General features: G+C 46.0%; 1 protein-coding gene across 1 annotated transcript in view; it reads right to left on the bottom strand.

The window, feature by feature from the left end:
• ano10a (anoctamin 10a) overlaps positions 1-23833 on the bottom strand; it is a 91243-nt gene that overhangs the window by 63878 nt on the left and 3532 nt on the right. The window contains exons 2-3 of the mRNA XM_078216914.1: positions 14425-14577; positions 8726-8908 (exon numbers count right to left, since the gene is read on the bottom strand). Coding sequence (XP_078073040.1) covers positions 8726-8908; positions 14425-14563 — 322 coding nt within the window. The 5' untranslated portion in view covers positions 14564-14577. The remainder of the gene's footprint in view (positions 1-8725; positions 8909-14424; positions 14578-23833) is intronic.

The following is a 23833-nucleotide window of genomic DNA, read 5'->3' on the forward strand; positions in this document are numbered from 1 at the left end:
GCAGCAGCGCTAACCACTGTGCCACCCCAAAATCAGAGATGTGCAAGAGACCAGTGGTAAAATAGTGTCACTGTAATTGTACTGGGCTTTGGTGAGATCGCATGCAGGGTACAGTTTTGGTCTCTCTATCGAAGGAAGGATATAACTTGCCTTGGACAAAATGCAATGAAATCACTATACTGATTTCTGGGATGAGTGAATTGCCCTATGGGAACAAATTGAATAGACTAGGCTTATACTCTACAGTATAAGGAGTGATTTCATTGAAACAGGGTTAATGAGGGGCAATTTATCCTGGCCAGCTAGAACCAGGGGCTGTCATGGTCTCAGGATAATGGGCTGACCAAGTAGGACTGAGATGCTGAGAAATTTCTTCACTCAGAGTGCTATGAACCTTTGGATTGCTCTATGACAGAGCTCTGCATGCTCCATTGTTGAATATACTCAAGGCTGAGATTGATAGATTTTTGGACACAAAGGGAATCAAGGGTTATAAAGGGAAAGGTCAGCCATGATCTTACTGAACAGTGGAGCAGGTCTGAGGTACTGCATGGCCTACTCCTTACATATTCTGCTCTTATACGTGTTATGTCGGGCGACACGGTGGCACAGTGATTAGCACTGCTGCCTCACAGTGCTCGGGACCGAGGTTCAATTCCGGCCTCAGGTGACTGTGTGGAGTTTGCACCCTCTCCCTCCGTTTGCACCCTCCGTGGGTTTCCTCTGGGTGTTCCGGTTTCTTCCCACAGTCCAAACCCACCAATGCGGGTTAGGTGGATTGGTCATGCTAAATTACCCCTCAGTGTCAGAGGATAAATATGTGGGGTTACAGGATAGGGCCTGGGTGGAAATGTTGTCAGTGCAGGCTCAATGGGCCAAATGGAACTCCTTCCACACTGTAGGATTCTATTATTCGATGATGTTTGTAAAATCGGAGGACCACATAGATCTCAAAGGGCGAAAGGACTGGAGAAGATTGCAAAAACGGGGAGCGGGTGAGACCATAGAGGTTGAAAACAAGGATGACAATTACAAAAACCAAACTCTTGTCAGACCAGGAGCCAATATAATTTAGCGAGTACATGGGCTGATGGGTGAAGGAGACTTGGTGTGACAGGCAGGAGAGTTTTGAATGAGTTATAATTTATAAAATGTACAAGGTGGAAGGCAGGGCAGGAGAATGTTGCAATAGCTGAGTCAAAGCAAAATAGTTCAGGAGTGTATGTATAGAGATGTACCGGGTTAGCAAATCGGAGTCTGGGTACTACAAATATCTTGGCTTTAGGAAGTTTCCATTTTCTAACCATCAACACAAAACAAGCAATAATCAGGTTATTCTAACCTTTATTGTGGAATTATTACAGCCTGTGTGCATCAAAATTCAACTGTTAAAAATTAACATTTATTCAATTACCATAAGGAAAGACATTCTCTTTCAACTCAACATATACAACTTCAGAAAAAGCATCAAAATAATGTTGTCAAATTTACAATCTCGCTTTGAATAATTTTGCAAAACATTCGAAGGAAAACATTTAGAAGCTACCGAAAAATATCTTTTTGTATCAATGTCACTAACTGAACAGTATTGATTAGCCTGCGATATAAGGCACAGTACAAATGAACACTGCATAATCCATACTCATCTCAAACTCAGTACTCTGGGTGAGGTTGAAGTCTTCAATGTTAAACCTTTAAATGAGGCATTAAAAAGACACAAAAGGCAATTTATGGATTAACTTTAAAACAGGTTATCTTAATACATTAGTCTTCTTGACACTTTAATTTGTTTGATCCCTTATTTAGACATTTGAAATTTTAGAACATAGAAAAACCACAGCACAATACAGGCCCTTCAGCCCACAAAGTTGTGCCGAACATGTCCCTACCTTAGCGATTACTAGGCTTACCTATAACCCTCTATCTTACTAAGTTTCATGTACTTATCTAAGTCTCTTAAAAGACCCTATCGAATCCACCTCCACCACCGTTGCTGGCAGCCCATTCCACGCGCCCACCACCCTCTGAATGAAAAACTTGCCCCTGACATCTCCTCTGTACCTACTCCCCAGCACCTTAAACCTGTGTCCTCTCGTGGCAACCATTTCAGCCCTAGGAAAAAGCCTCTGACTGTCCACTCGATCAATACCTCTCAACATCTTATACACCTCTATCAGGTCACCTCTCATCCTTCGTCTCTCCAAGGAGAAAAGACCGAGCTCCCTCAGCCTATCCTCATAATGTATGCCCCCCAACCCAGGCAACATCCTTGTAAATCTCCTCTGCACCCTTTCTATGGCTTCCACATCCTTCCTGTAATGAGGCGATCAGAACTGAGCACAGTACTCCAAGTGGGGTCTGACCAGGGTCCTATATAGCTGCAACATTATCTCATGACTCCTAAACTCAATTCCTCGATTGATGAAGGCCAGTACACCATACGCCTTCTTAACCACAGCATCAACCTACACAGCTGCTTTGAGCATCCTATGAACTCGGACCCCAAGATCCTTTTGATCTTCCACACTGCCAAGAGTCCGACCATTAATATTATATTCCGCCATCCTATTTGACCTGCCAAAATGAACCACCTCACACTTATCTGGGTTAAATTCCATCTGCCACTTCTCCGCCCAGTCTTGCATCCTATCAATGTCTCGCTGCAACTTCTGACATCCCTCCACACTATCCACAACACCTCCAATCTTTGTGTCATCAGCAAACTTACCAACCCATCCCTCCACTTCCGCATCCAGGTCATTTATAAAAATCACAAAGAGTAAGGGTCCCAGAACAGATCCCTGGGGCATTCCACTGGTGACCGACCTCCATTCAAAATATGACCCATCTATAACCACCTTCTGTGGGCAAGCCAGTTCTGGATCCACAAAGCAATGTCCCCTTGGATTCCTTGGATCACTTTCTCAATAAGCCTTGCATGGGGCACCTTATCAAATGCCTTTCTGAAGTCCATATACACTACATCTACTGCTCTTCCTTCATCAATGTGTTTAGTCACATCCTCAAAAAATTCAACCAGGCTCATAAGGCATGATCTGCCTTTGACAAAGTCATGTTGACTATTCTTAATCATATTATACCTCTCCAAATGTTCATAAATCCTGCCTCTCAGGATCTTCTCCATCAACTTACTAACCACTGAGGTTAGACTCACTGGTCTATAATTTCCAGGGCTATCTCTACTCCCTTTCTTGAATAAAGGAACAACATGCGCAATCCTCCGGAACCTCTCCCGTCTCCATTGATGATGCAAAGATCATCGCCAGAGGCTCAGCAATCTCCTCCCTCGCCTCCCACAGTAGCCTGGGGTATATCTCATCCAGTCCCGGCGACTTATCTAACTTGATGCTTTTCAAAAGCTCCAACACATCCTCTTTCTTAATATCTACATGCTCAAGCTTTTCAGTCCGCTGCAAGTCTGCACTACAACCACCAAGATCCTTTTCCATAGTGAATACTGAAGTAAAGTATTCATTAAGTACCTCTGCTATTTCTTCCGGTTCCATGCAAACTTTCCCACCGTCACACTTGCTAGGTCCTATTCTTTCACGTCTTATCCTGTTGCTCTTCACATACTTGTAGAATGCCTTGGGGTTTTCCTTAATCCTGCCTGCCAAGGCCTTCTCATGACCCCTTCTGGCTCTCCTAATTTCCTTCTTAAGATCCTTCCTATTAGCCGTATACTCTTCTAGATCTCTAACATTACCTAGCTCCCTGAACCTTTTGTAAGCTTTTCTTTTCTTCTTGACTAGATTCATTACAGCCTTTGTACACCACGGTTCCTGTAACCTACCATAACTTCCCTGTCTCATTGGAACGTTGCTATGCAGAACTCCAGACAAATATTCCCTGAAAATTTGCCACATTTCTGCCGTACATTTCCCTGAGAAAACCTCTTTCCAATTTAAGCCTCCAATTTCCTGCCTGATAGCCTCATAATTCCCCTTACTCCAATTAAACACTTTTCTAACTTGTCTGATCCTATCTCTCTCCAATGCTATTGTAAAGGAGATAGAATTATGATCACTATCTCCAAAATGCTCTCCCACTGAGAGATCTGACACCTGACCAGGTTCATTTCCCAATACCAAATCAAGTACAGCCTCTCCTCTTGTAGGCTTATCTACATACTGTGTCAAGAAACACTCCTGAACACACCTAACAAACTCCTTCCCATCTACACCCCTTACTCTAGGGAGATTCCAATCAATATTTGGGAAATTAAAATCTCCCATCACGACAACTCTATTATTATTACATCTTGAATTATACAGTATTATACTGCCAGTTTCCAGATGCAATTTTACAACTCATCCGCTTCATCCTGCACCACAATGTCTTCACCTTCAACAACCAGTTCTTCATCCAGACACACGGAACAGCCATGGGGACCAAATTCGCACCTCAATATGCCAACATCCTCATGCACAGGTTCGAACAAGACTTCTTCACCGCACAGGACCTTCAACCGATGCTAAACACTAGATACATCAATGACATTTTCTTCCTTTGGACTCATGGCGAACAATCACTGAAACAACTATATGATGACATCAACAAGTTCCATCCCACCATCAGACTCACCATGGACTACTCTCCGGAATCAGTTGCATTCTTGGACACACGCATCTCCATTAAGGATGGTCACCTCAGCACCTCACTGTACCGCAAGCCCACGGATAACCTCACGATGCTCCACTTCTCCAGCTTCCACCCGAAACATGTTAAAGAAGCCATCCCCTACGGACAAGCCCTCCGAATACACAGGATCTGCTCGGATGAGGGGGATCGCAACAGACACCTCCAGACGCTGAAAGATGCCCTCATAAGAACAGGATATGGCGCCCGACTCATAGATAGACAGTTCCGACGCGCCACAGCGAAAAACCGTACCGACCTCCTCAGAAGACAAACACGGGACACGGTGGACAGAGTACCCTTCGTCGTCCAGTACTTCCCTGGAGCGGAGAAGCTACGGCATCTCCTCCGGAGCCTTCAACATGTCATTGATGAAGACGAACATCTCACCAAGGCCATCCCCACACCCCCACTTCTTGCCTTCAAACAACCGCACAACCACAAACAGACCATTGTCCGCAGCAAACTACCCAGCCTTGAGGAGAACAGTAACCACGACACCACACAACCCTGCTACAGCAACCGCTGCAAGGCGTGCCGGATCATCTCCATGGATGCCATCATCTCACGTGAGAACACCATCCACCAGGTACACGGTACATACTCTTGCAACTCGGCCAACATTGTCTACCTGATACGCTGCAGGAAAGGATGTCCCGAGGCATGGTACATTGGGGAAACCATGCAGACGCTACGACAACGGATGAACGAACATCGCTCGACAATCACCAGGAAGACTGTTCTCTTCCTGTTGGGGAGCACTTCAGCGGTCACGGGCATTTGGCCTCTGATATTCGGGTGAGCATTCTCCAAGGCGGCCTTCACAACACACGACAGCGCAGAGGTCGCTGAGCAGAGACTGATAGCCAGGTTCCGCACACATGAGGACGGCCTCAACCAGGATCTTGGGTTCATGTCACACTATCTGTAACTCCCACAACTTGCCTGGACTTGCAGAATCTCACTGGCTGTCCTGTCTGGAGACAATACACATCTCTTTAACCTGTGCTAATGCTCTTTCCACTCACATTGTCTGTACCTTTAAGACTTGATTAGCTGTAAAGACTCACAGTCCAATCATTATTCATTATTCTGTAAATTGAGTTTGTCGTCTTTACATGCCCTGTTTGTGAACAGAACTCCCACTCACCTGACGAAGGAGCAGCGCTCTGAAAGCTAGTGGCGTTTGCTACCAAATAAACCTGTTGGACTTTAACCTGGTGTTGTTAGACTCCTTACTGTGTTTACCCCAGTCCAACGCCGGCATCTCCACATCATTATTACACCTTTCCAGGATCTGTTTCCCTATCTGCTCCTCAACATCCCTGTTACTATTGGGCGGCCTATAGAAAACACCCAGTAAAGTTATTGACCCCTTCCTGTTCGTAACCTGCACCCACAGAGACTCCGTAGACAATCCCTCCATGGTGTCCATCTTTTCTGCAGCTGTGACACTATCTCTGATCAACAGTGCCACTCCCACACCTCTTTTGCTTCCCTCCCTGTCCCTTCTGAAACATTTGAAACCCGGCACTTGAAGTAACCAGTCTTGTCCCGGAGTCATCCAAGTCTCTGTAATGGCCACCACATCATATTTCCAAGTAGTGATCCATGCTCTAAGCTCATCTACTTTGTTCACAACACTCCTTGCGTTAAAATAGACACATCTCAAACCTTCAGTCTGAGCGCTCCCCTTCTCTATCACCTGCCTATCCTCCCTCTCACACTGTCGGCAAGCTTTCTCTATTTGTGAGCTAACCTCCTCTCTCCCAGTCACTTCAATTTGATTCCCACCCCCCAACCATTCTAGTTTAAACTCTCCCCAGTAGCCTTAGCAAACCTCCCCGCTAGGATATTGGTCCCCCTGGGATTCAAGTGCAACCCGTCCTTATTATACAGGTCACACCTGCCCCAAAAGAGGTCCCAATGATCCATTGTTTAAAGTTTATTTATTTTATTTCAAAGTTTATGATACATTGTTTAAAGTTTATTTATTAGTGTCACAAGTAGAGTCATAGAGGTTTTCGGCCCAACTTGTCCATGCCGCTCTTTCTTTTTTAAAACCCCTAAGCTAATTCCAATAGCCCGCATTTGGCCCATATCCCTCGAGACCCATCGTACCCATGTAACTGTCTAAATGCTTTTTAAAAGACAAAATTGTACCCGCCTCTACTACTACCTCTGGCAGCTTGTTCCAGACACTCAACACCCTCTAAGAAAAAATTGCCCCTCTGGACACTCTTGTATCTCTCCCCTCTCACCTTAAACCAATGCCTTCTAGTTTTAGACTCCCCTATCTTTGGGAAAAGAATAAGCTTACATTAACACTTCACAACATTTAACATTTAATTAACATTTAATTTAACATTTAATTAACACTTATTACCATTTAATAAGCTTACATTAACAAGAGTAAGCTTACATTAATACTGCAATGAAGTTACTGTGAAGGGCAGAGGAATTTTCTTTCCTGAATGTATTTGGAGAGATTAGTGGAAACCTGACAGGCAGATTGTGCAATCGGCAATGAGTTTATATTAAAAAACAGCAAAAAGACATGGAAATGAAAAGTAAAACAGACATGCATTGATATAGCATTTTTTATGATCACTGGACATCTCAAAGTGCTTTACAGCCAATTAAGTACTTGCTTGAAGAGTACTGACTCTAGTTATATAGAAAACTACTGCCTAGGCTTACAGGATGCCCTGCGATTACGAAAGGTGTTCCAATAGGGGCGGCACAGTAGCACAGTGGTTAGCACTGCTGCTTCACAGCTCCAGGGACCTGGGTTCGATTCCTGGCTCGGGTCACTGTCTGTGCGGAGTTTGCCCATTCTCCTCGTGTCTGCGTGGGTTTCCTCCGGGTGCTCCGGTTTCCTCCCACAGTCCAAAGATGTGCGGGTTAGGTTGATTGGCCATGCTAAAATTGCCCCTTAGTGTCCTGAGATGTGTAGGTTAGAGGGATTAGTGGGTAAATATGTAGGGATATGGGAGTAGGGCCGGGGTGGGATTGTGGTCGGTGCAGACTCGATGGGCCGAATGGCCTCTTTTTGCACTGTAGGGTTTCTATGATTTCTATGATTTTACAATGCATGTTCGGCACACTGACCATATACAAAATCATACTTCTGGTTCTTAGTTTCAAAACAAACTCAAATGGAAGCCTGGCTTTGGATGAAATGTAGCTGATTCCAACAATTGCTGACTGTACATGCAAAGAATTGGCTGTGGTTCAGACCACTTTAAAAAGCCATATTAGCAGAAGCTGCCAAAACTAATCTCCCTCCCACCTTTCATAATTCCAGTCTCTTGCTTCTTTCTATGCTCATGTACAAGGCATCTACACTACATTAAATCTCAGTCTGTGGCAGAAATGTCACCCCAAAAAACAGTTATCAAGTGTTTCATTTTATTAAACTACTATTTCAGTAACTAACAACTCCATTAAAATTAATTAACACTATTTGCTTTGTCATCAATTCACTGCAACAGTATAGCCACTGGAATGCAGGAACTGATAATATATCAGTAGTACCTGGCAGGATATTAAATATCTTGCTATAGATATGCTTTTGAAATCCTTGAGGTGGATGAAGTGCACTTCAACATTCTAAAATGTTTGTTACTAATAAGGAACTACAAAGGGTCGTGAATGTAGCCCAATCCATCACACAAACCAGCCTCCCATCCATTGACTCTGTCTACACTTCCCGCTGCCTCAGCAAAGCAGCCAGCATAATCAAGGACCCCACACACCCCGGACATTCTCTCTTCCACCTTCTTCCTTTGGGAAAAAGATATAAAAGTCTGAGGTCACGTACCAACCGACTCGAGAACAGCTTCTTCCCTGCTGCCGTCAGACTTTTGAATGGACTTACCTCGCATTAAGTTGATCTTTCTCTACACCCCAGCTATGACTGTAACACTACATTCTGCACTCTCTCCTTTCCTCCTCTATGAACGGTATGCTTTGTCTGCATAGTGCGCAAGAAACAATACCTTTCACTGTATATTAATACACGTGACAATAATAAATCAAATCAAATACTTCATGAGAAACTTACTTGTAAAATGTTTGTAATATTCCTTGTTGTGATAAGTAAAGGCTCTCATTGATCCATCCTGATACTCTTTTATGAAAGCCAAGGTTTCAGCTCCCAGCAGTAATCTTCTCCAAGACGCTCCAATAAGATAGATTTTGGAGTTTCCACCCTGGTCCGCCAGAGGTCGAATACTTAAGTGGGCTCCTTTGAAATAAATGGGTGCACTCTTTAATATGTTACAGGCCTTAGGGAAACCAGTCAACTATCTCTGATTCCATCACTATCACTTTATTGGTGATTATACAATACAATCCCTGCAGTGCAGAAGGAGGCCATTCAGCCCATCGGGTCTGCACCAACCACAATCCCACCCAGGCCCTATTCCCGTAACCCATCATATCTACCTTGCTAATCCCCTGACACCAAGGGTCAATTTAGCATGGCCAATCCACCTAACCCTCACATCTTTGGACTGTGGGAGGAAACCGGAGCACCCGGAGGAAACCCTTGGAGACACGGGGAGAACGTGCAGACTCCACACAGATAGTGACCAGAGGCCGGAAATGAACCCGGGTCCCTCGCGATGTGAGGCTGTAGTGCTCACCACTGTGCCACCTATGATAGGTGCAACATGCTAATTATGCTTTATTTGATTTCAATGTAAAATTACATACACACACGCAATCCTGGCACAGCTCATAACAGATTGCAGTGCTTTAATTATGCAGACAAGAGCACATTACCATGAAGCATGAAATGAATTTATATACAACTGTCAGATCGCCCATACAGTTACTCGAGGTTGGTTGGATGGATTAGGGAGACTTGCTAATTAATAATGAGGGCTGCTATGGGATTTCACAAGAGGGATGGAGCTCTGAAGGGTATTGCACTGAGTTTTAGGAAAACGGGGGAAGGGGATCCTGGGAACACCAGGGCATGTCCTGGGACTTGGGAAGTATGATCTCAGGGTCTAGGAGTGCTGACTAATGTCCTGGTTTCAGGAAGTCCTGGTCAGGTGGTCTAGAGATCATGAGTGTGAAGAGGAGATCCCCAGAAGAATAGGACCTGATCTGCCATGGACTCCTTTCAGATCACAATGCACTGCTCCCCCAACTTGGTTGCAGTGTCCTCCCCAGCCGGCCCACAACTTTTTTTTGTTCACCTAAGAACAGCCCCAGATCACTCAGGGTGCCAATTTAAGACTGAAACGAGGAGGATTTTTTTCTCCCAGAGGGTTGTGAATCTTTGGAACTCCCTGCTACAGAGAGCTGTGGGGGCAGAGTCCTTGAGTGTATTTAAGGCCGAGATAGGTACAGAAGGTGAAGTCGCATAGGATCAGAGGTGAGCTGGCGATATGGATACAGAACTGGCTTGGTCATAGAAAGAAGTTTAACAACACCAGGTTAAAGTCCAACAGGTTTATTTGGTAGCAAATATGGGCGGGTGTGGCTTTTGCTACCAAATAAACCTGTTGGACTTTAACCTGGTGTTGTTAAACTTCTTACTGTGTTTACCCCAGTCCAACGCCGGCATCTCCACATCTTGGTCATAGAAGACAGAGGGTAGCAGTGGAAGGGTGCGTTTCTGAATGGAGGGCTGTGATAGTGGTGTTCCTCAGGGATCAGTGCTGGGACCCTTGCTGTTTGTAATATATACAAATGATCTGGCGGAAAATGTAACTGGTTTGATTAGTAAGTTTGCAGATGACACAAAAGTTGGTGGAATTGAGGATAGTGATGAGGACCATCAGAGGATACAGCAGGATATGGATTGGTTGGAGACTTGGGTGGAGAGATGGCAGATGTGAGGTAATGCATTTTGAAAGGTCTAATACAGTTGGGAAATATATAGTAAATGGCAGAACCCTTAAGAGCATTGATAGGCAGAGGGATCTGTATGTACAGGTACACAGGTCACTGAAAGTGGCAACACAGGTGGAGAAGGTAGTCAAGAAGGCATGTAGAATCATAGAAACCCTGCAGTGCAGGAGGCCATTTGGCTCATCGAGTCTGCACCAACAACAATCCCAGCCAGCCCCTATCCCCATATCCTCCCATATTTAGCCTGCTAATCCCTCTAACCTATGCATCCCGGGACACTAAAGGTCAATTTAGCATGGCCAATCCAGCTAACCCGCACATCTTTGGACTGTGGGAGGAAGCCGGAGTACCCGGAGGAAACCCACGCAGACATGGGGAGAATGTGCAAACTCAACACAGACAGTGACCCAAGCCGGGAATCGAACCAGGGTCCCTGGAGCTGTGAGGCAGCAATGCTAACCACTGTGCCGCCATGCCACCCAAAGAATGACTAAGAAAGCGATAAAGAAAGGGAAGATAGATTATGAAACAAAACTAACTCTAAACATAAAAAATAATAGTAAAAGTTTTTACGAATATATAAAAAGGAATAGAGTGGCTAGAGTGAATGTTGGACCCTTGGAGGACGAGAGGGGGGATTTAATAATGGAAAATGAGGAAATGGCTGAAACTTTAAATAGGTTTTTTGTGTCGGTCTTCACGGAGGAAGACACAAATAGTTTACCGAATATTAACGATAGAGGGTTGGTAGGAGGAGAGGTACTCAATACAATTAATGTTACTGGAGAGGCAGTGCTTGGTAGACTAACGGGACTGAAGGTGGACAAGTCCCCGGGCCCGGATGGAATGCATCCCAGGGTACTGAAAGAAATGTCAGAGGTAATAGCGGATGCATTAGAGGTTATTTATCAAGATTCACTGGACTCTGGGGTAGTGCCGGCGGATTGGAAAACGGCTACTGTTACGCCGCTGTTTAAAAAAGGAAATAGACAAAAGGCGGGTAACTACAGGCCGGTTAGCTTAACGGCTGTAGTTGGGAAAATGCTGGAATCCATCATTAAAGAAGAAATAGCGGGCCATCTGGATAAGAATGGTCCGATTAAGCAGACGCAGCATGCATTCATGAGAGGAAAGTCGTGTTTGACGAACTGACTGGATTTTTATGAAGATGTCACTAGTGCGGTTGACGGAGGGGAACCAGTAGATGTGGTGTTTTTGGATTTCCAAAAGGCATTCGATAAGGTGTCTCACAAAAGGTTGCTGCAGAAGATTGGGGCACACGGAGTTGGGGGTAGGGTGTTAGCGTGGATTGGGGATTGGCTATCCGACAGGAAGCAGAGATTTGGAATAAATGGGTGCTTTTCTGGTTGGCAGATGGTGACTAGTGGCGTGCCGCAGGGATCGGTACTGGGGCCTCAACTGTTTACTATTTACATAGATGATCTGGAGGAGGGGACTGAGTGTAGGGTAACAAAGTTTGCTGACGACACGAAGATAAGTGGGAAAGTGAATTACGTGGAGGAAGTGGAAGGTCTGCAGAGAGATTTGAATAGGCTGAGTGAGTGGGCGAGGATCTGGCAGATGGAGTATAACGTTGGCAAATGCGAGGTTATTCACTTTGGAAGAAATAATAGCAAATTGGATTATTTAAATGGAAAAAAATTACAACATGCTACTGTGCAAAGGGACCTGGGAGTCTTTGTGCATGAGTCGCAAAAACTCAGTCTGCAAGTACAACAGGTGATCAAGAAGGCAAATGGGATGTTGGCATTTATCGCGAGGGGGATAGAATATAAAAGCAGAGAAGTCTTGCTGCATCTGTACAAGGCATTGGTGAGATTGGTGAGGCCGCAGCTGGAATACTGTGTGCAGTTTTGGTCCCCTTACTTGCGAAAGGATATATTGGCCTTGGAGGGAGTGCAGAGAAGGTTCACCAGGTTGATACCGGAGATGAGGGGTGTAGATTATGAGGAGAGATTGAGCAGATTAGGTTTGTACTCGTTGGAGTTTAGAAGGCTGAGGGGTGATCTTATAGAGGCATATAAGATAATGAAGGGGCTGGATAGGGTAGACATGGAGAGATTCTTTCCACTTAGAAAGGAAACCAGAACTAGAGGGCACAGCCTCAAAATAAAGGGGGGTCAGTTTAGGACAGAGTTGAGGAGGAACTTCTTCTCTCAGAGGGTGGTGAATCTCTGGAATTCTCTGCCCACTGAAGTGGTGGAGGCTACCTCGGTGAATATGTTTAAGTCACGGATAGATGGATTTCTGATCGGTAAGGGAATTAAGGGTTATAGGGATCAGGCGGGTAAGTGGAACTGATTCACTTCAGATCAGCCATGATCTTATTGAATGGCGGGGCAGGCTCGAGGGGCTGGATGGCCTACTCCTGCTCCTATTTTTTATGTTCTTATTAATGGCATGCTTGCCTTCATCGGCTGGGACATTGAGTTTAAAAATTGGCAAGTCATGTTGCGGCTTTATAGAATCTTAGTTAGGCTGCCCTAGGAATATAGTGTTCAATTCTGGTCGCTATACTACCAGAAGGATGTGGAGGCTTTGGAGAGGGTACAGAAAAGACTTACCAGGATGCTGCCTGGTATGGAGGGCATTAGCTATGAGGAGAGGTTGGAGAAACGTGGTTTGTTCTCACTGGAATGATGGAGGTTGAGGGGGCGACCTGATAGAAGTCTACAAGATTATGAGGGGCATGGACAGAGTGGATAGTCAGAAGCTTGTTCCCAGGGTGGAAGAGTCAATTACTAGGGGGCACAGGTTTAAGGTGCGAGGGGCAAGGTTTAAAGATGTACAAGGCAGATTTTTTACACAGAGGTTGGTGGGTGCCTGGAATTTGCTGCTGGGGGAGGTAGTGGAAGCTGATACGATAGTGAGTTTTAAGAGGCGTCTTGACAAATGCATGAATAGGATGGGAATAGAGGGATATGGTCCCCGGAAGGGTAGGGGGTTTTAGTTCAGCCGGGCAGCATGGTCAGTGCAGGCATGGAGGGCCGAAGGGCCTGTTCCTGTGCTGTAATTTTCTTTTCTTTGTTCTTTATAGATAGATTTTTGATCAGTAAGGGAATCAAGAATTGCAGGGAAAGGGCAGGAAAGTGGACGTGAGGAATGTCGGATCAGCCACAATCCTATTGAATGGCGGAGCAGGCTCGAGGGGCCGAACAGCCTATTCCTGATCCTATTTATATGGTCTTTGGTCTTACCACCATTTACTGAGTCAGTTGAGATCTTTCCTTTCCCCTGTAAAGTGTGCCGCATGAGTTTCCCTCCAGCATCCTTTTTCTTTAGTATAAAAGCAAAATGCTGCAGATGCTGGAAATCTGAAATAAAGACCAAGAATTCTGGAAATATTTGGCAGCAGTGACTAACGGGCTTGCTAACCAAGTTAATGGACTTGTGTGTAAGTGAATTGACTTTGAGGAATTTAAAATCTCACCCAACATTTCAGATCAGTTCTGATGAAAGGTTGCCAATCTGAAACGTTAACTCAGTTTCTCTCTCCACTGATGCTGCCAGACCTGCTGAGTATTTCCAGCACTTTCTGTTTCTATTGCATTTATATAGTGCCCTTAACATAGTAAAATGCACCTGGACATTGCACAGCCGTGATACATAAAAGAAAATTTCCACACCTCTGTTCTGTTCCAACAAATAAATCTCAAGAGTGTTTCCAACATTTTCTCCTTTAATAACAAGGCTGGTGACCTTGTGGTTTTTATAGTTGGCTCGAACTTTGCTTGAACTCTTTTTATTTCAATCAAAAAAGCACATTCCAGACCAAAATTCCCTTCAGCTATGCAGGATCAAAATATACATGTGTTGAGTAGTAACTCGATAAACTAATCAGACCATGTAACAGTTAGACAAGTGCATCATACTCACCGCCCAAGTGCTTTCTGCCTTTGATTTTTTGAACAAGCCATTCTATTGTCTCTGCCTGGGTTTCTTTGGCGAGTTCCAGTATCACTAGTGGTGTAAAAGTAAATTCAGTATCCTCAGAAACGGAGCTGTTTCTTCTCATCCTTGCAGCACTTTCTGAAACAGGTAATTAGTGATATTAAAAAGGTTAGGCTGTGTTAACAAGAACACAATGTCAGGAGCACTCTTGTCTAAGAACCACGATACCAACTGTCAAAACCAATCTGCTAAATCCATTACGTACTACAAGAAATCTCCCCAGCTGTTGGATCGCAAGTGTCCATCTAAGAGGGCAGACATTTAATGTCTCACCCAAAAGACAGCACCTCTGCCAGGGCAGCGCTCCCTCACTACGGCAGAAAATGAACAGGGTGGCATAGTGGTGATGTCACTGGACTAGTAATGCAGGCACTCAGGCTAATGGTCTAGGAACGCGGGTTCAAATCTCACCACGGCCGCTGGTGGAATTTAAAATTCAATTAATTAATCCAAAAGTAAAAGCTGAATCTCAGTAATGGGCCGCCATCACAGCGATCAACAATTGTTGTAAAAACTCATCTGATTTACTAAAAGAAGGAAATCTGCCATCCTTCCCTGGTCTGGTCCATATGTGATTTCAGATTCACAGTCAAATGTGGTTGACTCCTAACTGCCCTCTAAAATGGCCTGGCCAGCCATTCTGTCTTTCAGGTTCAGCATCACCAATCACTACCGTACGTACAACCAGTTGTCCCCTACTCTGCTATATATACCCTCAATATCTAGTGTGCCTGGAGCTGTAACATTAGAACTCCTCACTTGTAATCTCACATGTACCCCACACACTGTTTTTCTATCATTCAGAAGATGCAGTGATCAAGACAACAGTTAGATTAGATTAATTTTAAAGCAACTAATTATCCTTTCAATACAAACCACACTCACCTTACTGGTGAAACCCAGCACTCTCTCTGATTGTTAGAAACTCAAACTGGCTGCAGACCTACTGTATTCCCCGTAAAGAGAAAGAGGGGCAAAACCCCTGTGTAAAAAGGATTGACTTATTAAAAAAAGTTAATTTTATTTATCAGTCAAAAGTACAGTGGCACAGTGGTTAGCACTGCTGCCTCATAGCGCCAGGGACCCGGGTTCGATTCCCAGCTTGGGTCAGTGTGCGTGTGGAGTTTGCACGTTCTCCCCATGTCTGCGTGGGTTTCCTCCGGATGCTCTGGTTTCCCCCCACAGACAAAGATGGGCAGGTTAGGTTGATTGGCCATGATAAATTGCCCCTTAATGTCAGGGGGATTAGCAGGGTAAATACATGGGGTTATGGGGATAGGGCCTGGGTGGGATTGTGGTCGGTGCAGAGTCGATGGGCTGAATGGCCTCCTTCTGCACTGCAGGGATTCTATTCTAAGTAGGCTTACATTTTAACACTGCAATAAAGTTACTGTGAAAATCCCCTAGTCGCCACACTCCAGTGCCTGTTCGGGTACACCGAGGGAGAATTTAGCATGACCAATACACCTAACCAGCACGTCTTTTGGACTGTGGGAGGAAACCAGAGCACCCGGAGAAAACCCACAGACACGGGGAGAATGTGCAGACTCTGCCCAGACAGTGACTCAAGCTGGAAATTGAGCCCGGGCCCCTGGCGCTGTGAAGCAGCAGTGCTAACCACTGTGCGATCGTGCTTATTTTATAAGAAATGCCAGTCAAAATTGAGGGTTTAAAAAGGGGAATCCCTCTCATTCAGCAATGTCTACTGCTGTGCTCAAAGAATAGAAGCCATTGTAACTTTTCAGGGGGAACAACGGAACAAGAAAAAGCTATTCAGTCCTTCAGGACTATTCTGCCCTTCAGTTCAATCAATGAAACATAGAAACATAGAACAGTACGGCACAGAACAGGCCCTTCGGCCCACGATGTTGTGCCGAGCTTTGTCTGAAACCCAGATCAAGCTATTTCCTCCCTATCATCCCGAAGTACTCCATGTGCCTATCCAATAGCTTCTTAAATGTTCCGAAAGTTTCTGACTCCACAATCCCTGCAGGCAGTCCATTCCACACCTCAACCACTCTCTGCGTAAAGAACCTACCTCGGACATCCTTCCTATATCTCCCACCATGAACCCTATAGTTATGCCCCCTAGTTACCGCTCCATTCACCCGAGGAAATAGTCTTTGAACGTTCACTCTATCTATCCCCCGATGCGCGATTAAATCACTCGGGAGGCTAGATTGTACCCGGGAAATAAAGGCTTTTATTACTAACAAGAATGGAGCACACTATATACAATACAATCCCAGACTAAAGGGTCACCAGGCAGTGCAGTGACCTTTATACTTCCCCAAGTGGAGGAGATGGACCTGTTCAACCAAAGGGTCGGACTTGCGGGTCCTAACATGCCACCGCAGGAGGACAGGTCCTGAGTACATCAACCAAGACGGTAATGAGGTCCCAGAGGAAGACTTCCTAGGAAAGGAAAACATCCTCTCATGTGAGTAGCGTTGGTTGCCGTACACAGGAGTGAGCGGATGGAATGGAGCGCATCAGAGAGTACCTCTTGCCAACGGGAGACTGGAAGACCTTTAGACCTCAACGCCAGTAAGACAGCCTTCCAGACTGTAGCATTTTCTCGTTCAACCTGTCCGTTACCCCTAGGGTTGTAACTTGTAGTTCTACTTGAGGCAATCCCTTTTGAGAGCAGGTATTGCCTCAAGTCATCACTCATAAATGACGAGCCCCTATCACTGTGGACAGAGCTGGGGTAACCGAACAGGGTGAAAAGATCCCGTAATGCTTTGATAACCGTGGCAGCGGTCGTATCTGAACAGGGAATGGCAAAAGGGAATCATGAGTACTCGTCAATCACATTGAGGAAGTACACGTTCCGATCTGTCGAAGGAAGGGGGCCCTTGAAGTCCACACTCAGTCTTTCAAAAGGGCGAGTGGCCTTAATGAGGTGTGCACTGTCAGGTCGGTAGAAGTGCGGTTTGTATTCAGCACATACCTGGCAGCTTCGGGTTATGGACCTGACATCATCCACTGAGTAGGGTAGATTCCGGGCCTTTACGAAATAGAAGAGCCGAGTGATCCCCGGATGGCAGAGATCATTGTGCAGGGCCTGTAATCGATCCTCCTGCACACTTGCACATGTTCTACGCGACAGGGCGTCTGAGGGCTCATTGAGCTTCCCTGGACGGTACATGATATCATAGTTGTAGGTGGAGAGTTCGATTCTCCACCTCAAGATTTTATCATTTTTGATCTTACCCCGTAACGTGTTGTTAAACATGAACGCAACGGACCGCTGGTCCGTGAGCAGGGTGAATCGGTTTCCCGCCAAGTAATGGCGCCAATGCCAAATGGCCTCCACAATGGCCTGGGCCTCTTTTTCCAACGCAGAGTGTCGAATTTCGGGGCCTTGGAGGGTGCGAGAGAAAAAGGCGACGGGCCTGCCCGCCTGGTGAAGTGTGGCGGCCAGGGTGAAATCAGATGCATCACTCTCCACCTGAAAGGGGATGGACTCATCAACAGCGTGCATCGTGGCTTTCGCGATGTTGGCTTTTATCCCTTCAAAGGCTATGCGAGCCTCTGTTGCTAGGGGAAAGGAGGTAGACTTGATGAGCGGACGGACTTTGTCCGCATAATTGGGAACCCACTGTGCATAATATGAAAAGAAACCTAAGCATCTTCTCAGTGCTTTGATACTAGTGGGCAGGGGAAGTTCAAGGAGCGGACGCATACGGTCTGGATCAGAGCCAAGGACCCCGTTTTCCACCACATATCCGAGAATTGCTAGTCGGCGCTTGCGAAATACGCACTTCTCCCTGTTGGTCAGATTCTGGCGAGACGCAGTGCGTAAACATCTAAGGAGGTTGGCATCGTGGTCCTGCTGGTCATGGCCGCAGATAGTGACGTTATCCAGGTACGGGAAGGTAGCCCGCATCCCGTTCTGGTCCACCATTCGGTCCATTGCACGCTGGAAGACCGAGACCCCATTCGTGATGCCAAAGGGAACCCTTAAAAAGTGGTAAAGACGACCATCCGCCTCAAAGGCCGTGTATTTTCGGTCCTCTGGGCGAATGGGGAGCTGATGGTAGGCTGACTTCAAGTCAATGGTGGAGAACACCCGGTACTGCGCAATCTGGTTGACCATGTCAGATATGCGCGGGAGAGGATACGCATCCAGCTGCGTGTATCTATTAATGGTCTGACTATAGTCTATGACCATCCGGGGTTTGTTTCCAGTTTTAACCACCACGACTTGCGCTCTCCATGGACTAGAGCTAGGTTGAATGATCCCTTCCCTGAGGAGCCGCTGAACTTCAGATCAAATAAAGATCCGATCCTCAGCGCTGTAACGCCTGCTCTTGGTTGCGATGGGCTTGCAGCCTGGCACGAGATTCTCGAATAAAGATGGTGGGGTGATTCTGAGTGTCGAGAGGCTACACGTGGAGCGCGCTGGGCAATTTGGAGGCTGCTGTTCTCCCACTGAAAGTGGAGGGAGTGGCCCATCGTACTGCAGGGTTACACTCCTCAGGTGGACCATAAAGTCTAGTCCCAGGAGTATCGGAGCGCAAAGGTGCGGGAACACGAGGAGCCTGAAGTTCTCGTAAACTGTGCCCCGCACCGTTAGGTTGACCACGCAGCTCCCTAGCACGGTAACAGACCGGGACCTCGAAGCCATCGAAATTGTCTGTCTGACAGTCCGTACTCGGAGACTGCACCATTTCACGGTGTCAGGGTGAATGAAGCTCTCCGTGCTCCCGCTGTCAAACAAACAATGAATTTGGCGTCCATTTACCTCTATGCCCATCATGGACTTGTCGAGGTCCATCGTCCTGGTCCAGGATGATTGACGCCACCGTTGGGTCTTGGGTGCAACTGCAGGCAGCTGAGATGGTTGATGATAATGACCCCTGCTGGTCGTCTGCGGCCGGTGCCGACCAAAATGGCTGCGCCCATGGATCGCACGTGGTCGGTGGCGCTAAAAGTGGCGGCCCCTGCAGGTCGCACGTGTCTTGCGTCTCCGTCGTCAGGAATGGCGGCGCTCTGGAATCGCACGTGGTGGAAGACCTCGAAGAAGCTGGAGACAAGGAGACAGGCTCTGGAGAATCACACGCCGCGCTGCTATGCTTGGAGGGTGGTTTGGTCCTGCAGACTTTGGCATAATGCCCTTTCTTTCCACACGCGGAGCACAATACCGTTCTAGCTGGACATCGCTGCCGAGGGTGTTTCGCCAATCCACAGAAGTAACACCGCGGGCCTCCTGGAGCTGCCGCTGTCGTCAGGTCCGAGGTTGGAAACACAATCGCGCAGTTTTTCGGAGCCGCTGAGTAAAGTTGAGTCGGTGGCTGTACTACCACGATGTTCCCACGTGGTCGGTGGGGTACGTTTCTAGACTTCTGGAGGCCGTTTCCATAGTGTCAGCCAATTCTACTGTCTTAGCGAGGTCTAGGTTACCTTGCTCTAGCAGCCGAAGGCGAATATACGATGAGCCGATTCCCGCCACGAACGCATCTCGGATCAAGTCGCTCGTATACTGGGTCGCCGACACTGGCTTGCAGTTGCAGGCTCTGGCTAGCTGCTGAAGTTCGCGCAGGTACTGTCCTGTCGTTTCGCCGGGCTGCCGCCGTCGAGTGGCTCGAAGGTGTCGAGCATGGATCTCGTTTGGCGGTTTGTTGTACCGTTTCTTAAGTAGTTCGATGGCCCCTTTGTAGTCTTGGGCATTGCGGATTGATGAGTATACGGTGTCGCTTACCCTCGCGTGGAGGACCCGCAGTCTATCGGCGTCATTTTGAATGGCTGTTGAGGCATCGATGTAGTGTTGAAAACACTTTAACCAATGGTCGAAAGTGTTCGACGCTCCTGCCGCACGTGGATCTAAAGTAAGCCGATCGGGTTTCAACATTTGCTCCATGGTTTTGTTTTACCAAAATTTTGTTAGTAATAAAATTGATGCGCGATTAAATCACTCGGGAGGCTAGATTGTACCCGGGAAATAAAGGCTTTTATTACTAACAAGAATGGAGCACACTATATACAATACAATCCCAGACTAAAGGGTCACCAGGCAATGCAGTGACCTTTATACTTCCCCAGGTAGGCAGAGCCAACTGGAGTGTACCACAGAACAATATCAACAGGTAGAACAGCCCAACCCGAACCCCAACAGTGACAACAGTAACATATCTACAAATACCCATAGTGCTGACCATCCATGGCTCAGCACTCATAGTGGTAACCAACTATGGTTCACCACACCCCCTCATCATCTTATAAACCTCTATCAAGTCTCCTCTCAACCTCCTCCGCTCCAAAGAGAAAAGCCCAAGTTCCCTCAACCTTTCCTCATAAGACCTACCCTCCAAACCAGGCAGCATCCTGGTAAATCTCCTTTGCACTCTTTCCAGTGTCTCCACATCCTTCTTGTAGTGAGGTGACCAGAACTGCACACAATATTCCAAATGTGGTCTCACCAAGGTCCTGTACAGTTGCAGCATAACCCCACGGCTCTTAAACTCAAACCCCCTGTTAATGAACACCAACACACTATAGGCCTTCTTCACGGCTCTATCCACTTGAGTGGCAACCTTCAGAGATCTGTGGATATGAACCCCAAGATCTCTCTGTCCCTCCACATTCTTCAGAACCCTACCTTTGACCCTGTAATCCACATTTAAATTTGTCCTACCAAAATGAATCACCTCGCATTTGTCAGGGTTAAACTCCATTTGCCATTTTTCAGCCCAGCTCTGCATCCTATCTATATCTCTTTGCAGCCTACAACAGCTCTCCACCTCATCCACTACTCCACCAATCTTCATAGAAACCCTACAGTACAGAAAGAGGCCATTCGGCCCATCGAGTCTGCACCGACCACAATCCCACCCAGGCCCTACCCCCATAACCCTACATATTTTACCCACTAATCCCTCTAATCTACACATCCCAGGACACTAAAGGGCAATTTTAGCATGGCCAATCAACCTAACCCGCACATCTTTGGACTGTGGGAGGAAACCGGAGCACCCGGAGGAAACCCACGCAGACACGAGGAGAATGTGCAAACTCCACACAGACAGTGACCCAAGCCGGGAATCGAACCCAGGTCCCTGGAGCTGTGAAGCAGTAGTGCTAACCACTGTGCTACCGTGCCGCCCAATCTTGGTGTCATCAGCAAATTTACTGATCCACCCTTCAGCCCCCTCCTCCAAGTCATTTATAAAAATTACAAATAGCAGAGGACCAAGCACTGATCCCTGTGGCACTCCACTGGTAACCGGTTTCCAGTCCGAAAATTTTCTATCCACCACCACCCTCTGTCTTCTGTTAGATAGCCAGTTACCTATCCAATTGGCCAAACTTCCCTCTATCCCACACCTCCTTACTTTCTTCAATGGTTCCTAAAGGGTGCGGTGCAGCGAGAGAGAATGGCAAGTGTGGCGGGAAGATTCAAGGACAAAGAAACATTTAAACATGGACAGATATTTTTCCAAAGTGAGAGCAAGAGCATCAAGTGATGCTGAGGACGATCAGAGTCCAGGTTGTGATCCAGAATCGCCGTTCGAACAGAGTGCTGAAGAAGAGTTGTTTAATTCTACACCAGTAGCAGGCCCAAGCAACCCTCCAAAAAATAAAGTTTGTCGACAATATATGGATAGCTATCTGGGTCTCGGTTTCACATGGACTGGAGATGAAAGCGTACCTCAGCCTATGTGTTTGATCTGTGGTGAGAAGCTTTCCAATTCCAATATGGTCCTAAGATGAAAAGGCATCTGTTGTCGAAACATGGAAATCTGGCAAACAAGGATGTTCAACATTTTGAAACAGCAGAAATGCCAACGATCATATTTCGAAAAACGAATGACAGTCTCAGATAAGATGCAGATTGTATCTTACCAAGTGGCTGAATTGATTGCTCAACAGACAAAACCACATACAATAGCTGAAAAATTGATTCAGCCTGCCTGCAGCTTGATTGCGAAAACTTTGTTTGGTGATAATGCTGAGTGAGAAGTTATGGAAATTCCTTTGTCTGATAATACAATTCGCAGAAGAATAGTTGATATGTCAGCTAATATTGAGAAGCGTGTTTCCGAACGTATGAAGAATTCTAAATTTGCCATTGAAGTTGGTGAATCGACCGACATTAGTGGAAAAGCACAGTTGCTTGCCTATATCCGATTCATTCACAATGATGAAATAATCACACAGTTTCTATTTTGCAAGGAACTTGAAAAACATACCAGAGGACAAGATATTTTCCAAACCTTGTCTGAGTATTTGGAAAAAGTTGAGATTTCATGGGATTCTTGTATTGGAATTTGTACGGATGGAGCGCCATGTATGATAGGGAATGAGAGAGGCTTGGCGGCACTCATCAAACAGAAAAACCCAGATGTAATATCAACTCACTTTTTTTTACACAGAGAGGCATTAATCACCAAGACCCTTGTAGCTGATTTGAAGTTGGTTCTAGATCAGACTGTGTGCATTGTGAATTTCATCAAAGCAAAACCACTAAAGGCGCGGTTATTTGCTCAACTCTGCAAAGACGTGGAATCAAAGCATCAATGCCTAATTCTGAACTCGGAGGTTCGCTGGGTGTCCCGCGGAAAAGTTTTAAATCGGGTGTTGGAACTGAAGAACGAATTAAGAGAATATTTGGAACAAGAAGGGAACCCTTTGTACCACCAACTGGATGACAATGACTGGTGTGCAAAGCTGGCATATTTGGCCAATATCTTTTCCCGGTTGAATGTGCTCAATGCCAGTATGCAAGGCCGCGATGACAATATCCTCACAACTACAGACAAACTAATGCATTCAAAAAAAAGCTTCAGCTCTGGCTCGGAAGAGCGATGCAACATAACCTCGAAATGTTCCCACTGGTAAAAAGTTTTAAAACGAGCAATGAATTGTACGGCCTCATACAGGAACATCTTGCAACACGGGTAGAAAATATTGATAATTACTTCCCATTGTTGTCTACAGAAAAATTCGACTGCGTTAGAGACCCCTTTGCGAATTCCAGCTGTTCAGGTCTGACATTGGATGAGGAGGAGGAAATGGCCTGCATTTCGAATGATCGCACCTTGAAAATGAAACACAGGAGCATGCCACTGGACTCTTTTTGGATATACAACCAGAAACAGTTTCCACGCATCTCTTCAAGAGCATTAGCTATTCTTCTACAGTTCTCCGTGACATATTGTTGTGAACAGGGATTTTCAGCTCTGACGAATATCAAAGACCAGAAAAAAGAAAAGCTTCTTTGTGTTGATGAGGAGATGAGAGTTTGTCTCAAATTAGACCTAAATATAAATGAGATTACCCGACAAAAACGAGCTCACACCTCTCATTGAGTTTGTATATTTACTTAAGG

This window comes from Mustelus asterias, chromosome 7 (genome assembly GCF_964213995.1).
Source record: "Mustelus asterias chromosome 7, sMusAst1.hap1.1, whole genome shotgun sequence".
Classification (NCBI taxonomy): domain Eukaryota; kingdom Metazoa; phylum Chordata; class Chondrichthyes; order Carcharhiniformes; family Triakidae; genus Mustelus; species Mustelus asterias.